At 37.2% G+C, this 6,341-nt stretch overlaps 1 protein-coding gene across 1 annotated transcript; it reads left to right on the plus strand.

Annotated features, from left to right (window-relative positions):
- Positions 1-568: 568 nt before the first annotated feature.
- On the plus strand, positions 569-4,503 carry LOC149248128 (linoleate 9S-lipoxygenase A-like). The gene is made up of 9 exons (XM_089456008.1): positions 569-783; positions 918-1,222; positions 1,319-1,559; positions 1,688-2,023; positions 2,132-2,217; positions 2,351-2,458; positions 2,589-2,893; positions 3,297-3,560; positions 3,651-4,503. Exons 1-9 carry the CDS (start codon positions 606-608, stop codon positions 4,486-4,488), a joined length of 2,661 nt encoding a protein of 886 aa, XP_089312134.1. The 5' UTR covers positions 569-605; the 3' UTR covers positions 4,489-4,503.
- The last annotated feature ends 1,838 nt before the right edge of the window (positions 4,504-6,341 follow it).

The following is a 6,341-nucleotide window of genomic DNA, read 5'->3' on the forward strand; positions in this document are numbered from 1 at the left end:
TTCACAATTCACACCAACCATAACTATTGAAAACGATACGATGACGGGCTCTTAAGTGACATAAGATACGGGGTTGAGATGACGTCTTTCCTGGAGATGCTTAACCTATCACCACCTCCAATTGGATAAAGGAAGAATAAGCCAGCCAAAGTTATGCTCGCATAACATTCTGGGGTGAATAATTGTCTTGGGGATGAGAAAGAATATTATTGAAGAAACATGCGAAAGAAATAAATTGATCCATCAAATAGAATAATTTACTAGTAAAAGCAGTCTTGGTGGGCAGGAAAATTATAATGATTTTTTAATATAACTTTTCAAATAAAATAGTTTTTTAGTGAAAGCAGTCCTGATGGGGAGGAAAATTATAACAATTATTGTGGTGAGAGAAACATTTTATAATCCAGTGATTTGGAATCATTCCAGCAAAATTAGGTGTTTACTCATCAGGACCACTCTTCACATTGTAAGGTGATATGTGATTCCATTCGTACAAAGCAAAATTATTTGTTTACGACCATTCTATAAATACCAATGATTTTATGTTTGTAACATACGAGGCAAGGGCAAGTATACGCTGAATAGGCATTACAGTTGACAGAGAAATGAAAAATTTCGGGAGATGCAAGAAGGGAGTTACCAAGATCGAAGGGAGGGTTATCCTTCGGAAAACGTCTCTTCTCGATGTCAAGGATATATCTGCCAGCGTTGGAGATCGTGTATTCGAGTTGCTGCAACAGAAGGTGAATTTTCAGCTCGTCAGTAGCGACCACATAGATCAAGGTGAAATAATGAATTTGCAAGATTATAGATTAATGCCGTCATGAATTCCTTGGCTTTGTTCTACCATGCATGTAATATCATGTCAATTATTACGCAAGTAGTTATAGCAGCCGTGAATTGATCTGTTATTGCAGAAACGGGCCACGGTATACGTAGTCGTCCTGCTGATTTACAATGGAAATATTTGCTCCCCTCGCTGGAATACGTGAGTAAGGATTCAGAACACCGAATCAGCTTCGAGTGGGCTCCTGAGATGGGGATCCCCGGCGCTGTACTGGTGACAAACAATCACTCCAGAGAGTTCTTTCTAAAAGAGCTTTCAATTCAAATCCCCGGAAAAGGCGATATTCGTTTCCTGTGCAACTCCTGGATATATCCCAAGTGGATGAGTGTCATCTCCTCCAATCTAATCGCTGAGCGAGTCTTCTTTGCAAATAATGTACATAACGTCTAATTTCGTTAAATTTACGTACGCTTTCCATCACACTCCCCGTGTGAAATTAAAATATTAATATTTATGTATCCATGTGTGCAGAGCTATCTTCCCGATGAAACGCCGTTAGGTCTGGTGGCTTTGAGGAACGTAGAGCTGGTGAGATTGAGAGGAAATGGAACGGGCCAAAGGAGTACATGGGAGCGCATTTATGACTACGATGTTTACAATGATCTGGGCGATCCTGACACCAAGAAGGAGTTAGAAAGGAAAGTGCTGGGTGGATCGCGGGAATTGCCATATCCCCGCAGGTGTAGAACTGGTCGTCCGCGTTCTAAAACCAGTAACGACCTGCTGCCCATGCGTTAGATGATCAAATTAAAGTGTATTAGAATAGAACTTACGCTTTACGTTACAAAATATATATATATAGAATAGAACTTACGCTTTACGTGTTACGACCGTTTGTAGGTCAGGCTTTCGAGAGCTTGAACCGGCTATGCAGACTTACACAGACCTTCTATATTCCCTCAGACGAACAATTTCCGCAGGAGTGCCTTTCAGACTTCAGAGCTCATTTCCTCAAAGCTTTCTCTAAAGTAGTTATACCCGCCATAATGTCAGCTGTTAAGCCTGAGTTTGCCAGTTTGAAGGAAGTTCGTGGTCTCTATAGTAAGGGAATTTCATTTTTGACTAACATTACAACCACTTTAGCCAAAGAAGTCCTTCCCGGTCAGACGATGAAGAGGATTCTGAATACAGATGATCAAGCTATTCTCAAGTTTCCGCTTCCCACTATCATTAGCAGTGAGTTGATTAATCTCGATCAGTATTCCTAAATTTGAATTTGGTGCATTTTGAGCCCTATTAATTATGTTTGATAATTACTGAATGAAATCCGTGTCTGTGCAATAGGGGATGACGCTGCATGGATGACAGAAGAAGAGTTTGCCCGCCAGACGCTTTCTGGAGTGAATCCGATGGTCATTCGATGTTTACAAGTACGAAGCAACCGAGATTTTTACTTCTTTTTAATAATATTGTTATTATTATTATTATGACTACTAATGTCGATACGAACTTCTTATTATTATGACTGCTAATGTGGATACGAACTTCTTAATGTGATTACAGAGCTTTCCACCGTCCGGCCACCTGAACGCACAAATCTATGGTTCCCAACAGAGTGCAATCACCGCTCAACATATTCTTAAAAGCCTAGATGGCATCTCGGTGGAGCAGGTATTTAGTTCCTTCAGTTAAATTGTTAATTAGATTTAATGGTTCGTTAATGATTATATACTAGTATTTTGAATATTCTTCCGCAATACAATAGACAGACAACCATTAAGCATGCATGTCCATATAGCAGGCTATTAAATCGAATCGGCTCTTTATATTGGACTACTATGACGCTTACATGCCGTACGTGGAGCTTGTCAACCAGCTTCCTACCAGCAAAGCTTACGCTACCCGTTCACTTTTCTTCCTGGCCGACACCGGAACTCTAAAGCCTGTGGCCATTGAGCTGTGTTTGCCTCCCACATCAGTGGGCTTGGGTTCAAGACAGGTCTACACTCCTGACTATAGCGGTGAAGATCATGGATGGTTATGGCAACTAGCGAAGGCTCATGTGCGGGCAAACGATTCCGGTTACCATCAGTTGGTGAGCCATTGGTAAGAGATGGTAATCTTGTTAATTTCAATAACAGTTACATTGGTAGGAGATAGCCATCTTGTTAATTTCAATATTGTTTAGTAATCTTGTTAATTTCAGTAACAGTTACTTAGTTACTTTGTTTAGGTTAAACATACATATATATAGAAAAGTCTTTTAGTAGAAATTAAGTAGGAAAATTTTTAGGAGGTTTCTAAAATATTCATCACTATCAGATGAAGATGAAGAAGATCAAGAGGCAGAGGAAGAATAAGACTTAAATAGCGGAGATCATTATTTTGTTTTTAGTTTGAGCTTGTTAAAAGATTAATGATTACCTTTATGATATTGACATTTGCTGTGATTTTGTATACTTAGATTATTAATAAAATACTTGTTTTTCTTTTTTCCTTTCACATGCAGGCTCAGGACTCATGCTGTGGTGGAGCCATTTATCATTTCTGCCCATAGACATTTGAGCAAACTCCACCCACTTCACAAGTTGCTCATCCCTCACTTTCGCAATACTATGGAGATCAATCGATCTGCTCGTCAATCGTTGATAAATGCAGGAGGCATAATCGAGCAATGCTTTACGAGTGGTAAGTATTCCATGGAAATTTCGGCCAAAGCATACATGGATTGGAGATTCAACGAGCAGGGACTGCCAGCTGATCTCCTTAAAAGGTAATATTATAACCACGCTGTAACTTTACTTTAATATTAGTTTGTGGGACTAACATATATATTAATGCACTGATACGGGTTCATGTCCAGGGGTATGGCTGTGCGCGATCCTACTGATAAAGTAAATGGTGTCAGGCTTGTGATAAAAGATTATCCGTATGCAGTGGACGGGCTTGAAATATGGGCGGCCTTGAAGTCTTGGGTATCCGACTACATATCGCTGTATTACAAGGATGACCAAAGTGTGGAGAGCGATAGAGAAGTTCAGGCATGGTGGAAAGAGATCGTGGAAGTGGGTCACGGAGATAAGAAGGGTGATGAGGGAGGATGGTACAAGATGAAGAGTGTGGAGGATGTGAAAGAAGGCATTACCACACTCATTTGGATCGCTTCAGCACACCATGCAGCGGTCAATTTCGGGCAGTACGGCTATGCCGGATTCATGCCCAATCACCCCAGCACCACCCGGAAACTTATTCCAGAGAAAGGATCCCCACAATACTTAGACTTCCTTCGTGACCCCGAAGCCTATTTCCTAAAAACTGTGTCCAATCCAAAGACCTGTGCCACAACCATGGCTGTCCTGGAGCTTCTATCGAAGCATTCTACCGACGAGGTTTACCTGGGGCAGGGCTCCGCCTCCGAGTGGACAGATGACTCTCGCGTTGAAACAGCATTCCAACGCTTTCGCTCCCAGTTACTTGAGATAGAGCAGAATATCAAGACTAGGAACACAGATCAAAGGTTGAAAAACCGGCGTGGCCCTGCAGATGTTCCCTACACGCTCTTATACCCAGGGACTTCCGATACTGGCGAGACAGGTGCTGGGCTTACATTTCGAGGAATTCCCAACAGCGTCTCTATATGGTATATAGTGCCTTCATCGACTCCGTATATTGTTGTGCTACACTGTTTTCTTTATGTTTGAGTGAACTATGTAAGCGCACTCAGTATGAATATTGTGTGCTACACTAATTTTAATATGTTTGAGTGAAATCGCAAATCCGTTGCCTTTCATAACTTAAATGTTTTGTTTGATCATCCTCCATTATATAGCTGCTAACGTTTAAAATCCAGTAAATTTCCTTGATATATTTTCTTTCTTAATCTTTATATTGATTTTGTAAAAGGAAAGTTGCTAGTGTGAGTTATGTTTAGTTTCACGTGTGTCATAAAATTCATTAAAGTTAATGTTAAAATATTGATTTTGTAAAAGGAAAGTTGCTAGTGTGAGTTATGTTTAGTTTTAGGGGTGTTATAAAATTCATTAAAGTTAATTTTAAAATTGGTAATTTTATTTTAGATTTGATATTCTAATGTCTTTAACTTTAAATTACATTCATGTTTTCTTTCGTATTAAATAATTTTATATTTTTTATATAACTTTTAATATTATGAATTATTAATAATATTTTAAAAATTTTAATCTTTGAATTATTAATATTGTTTGAATTATTAATATTGTTTGAATTTCTTCTTCATAAAGAATTTAGGGGTTTTTTAACGAAATTTGTTTTATTATAATTTTATTTACAATAAAGGGAAGCCGGTATCCTTTGATAGGATATATTGTCAAATAATTTTAGATTTTTTTTATTTATTTTCCATGATATTGAGCGAAAAAAATAAAAAGCCCCCACAACATATATCTAATAAAAATTAATGTCAAAATAGTTATAAAATGTGATATTTAAATTTTTGAAATTAAAAAGTATGATTTTGTAAAATTTAATAACAATTACAAATTATAATGTTACATAAACTATTAAGATAATCATATTTATGCAAATTGAATTTCAAATTGAATCTTAAGAGCCTTTACATATGTGAAAATCAAGTGCAAAACCTCCTTTTCACTATAGAGGGTAGGGTTAGGGTTAGATATCTCACTTAAGGTTAATGCTTGTATATTTGTTATTCTAGTATTACTTTTTTTTCCAAAAAATAATATTTTCTTTATTATTTATATAGGAAATATCATTTTTTGGATAATCAAATGCACACCATTTATCTATTTTATTACTATTATTATCATAAACTTTTGGGGTTACCAAGAAGGTCATGGTGTACATGCACATTCTCTTATATTTTTTTTCAGTTGTTTAGGAGGACTACTATTTATAGCATGTCTATTTTTAGTAGGTGACTTATTTATAGTAGATCTATTTTTAGCAAGTGCTGCCATGAAATATGACACATGTAAATGATAAGGCAATGACATGGTAGGGACATGGCATCATAGTGCACCATCATGGCTTTATCCATTGGACTTATCTATTGGCCTTATATGTTGGACTTACACATAATCTTATTCCTTATCCTCCTCCTAGAAAATTGCATAAAGTAGCTATATTTATTCTTAGAGTTAAGCTCTACTCTTGGAAATGTTATCTCCTTAAGACTTTTTTCTTATTATTGGAGACCTGTTCCATTTTTGGAGTTTACAGTTACACATGCGTTGTCCCTCACATTCATAATACCATGGGAGGATATGATGCGTTTCCAAAACAATAGACTTTTAAACCACCATTTTTAAATTCCTATCTTCTAGGAATAAGTGCACTTTTGAGAAGGGATTAGACCATAATTTATTGTGGTGAAAGCTTACTTCACTTGCCTTGTGATTCTTACTTGAGTTTTCACTCCATTTCAAGATACCTAAGCATATTTATCTCTCTAACTCCACGTTTGGCTAGATAACTCCATTCTTGGGCTAGTTACTTCGAACTATGGAGATGGGTGGGATGGGGGTGATAGGAGTTATTTTTTCTTAAATGTGCA

Source organism: Pinus tabuliformis, chromosome 7 (assembly GCF_031772625.1).
Source record: "Pinus tabuliformis cultivar Carrire ecotype Pingquan chromosome 7, CPIR1, whole genome shotgun sequence".
Taxonomy (NCBI): domain Eukaryota; kingdom Viridiplantae; phylum Streptophyta; class Pinopsida; order Pinales; family Pinaceae; genus Pinus; species Pinus tabuliformis.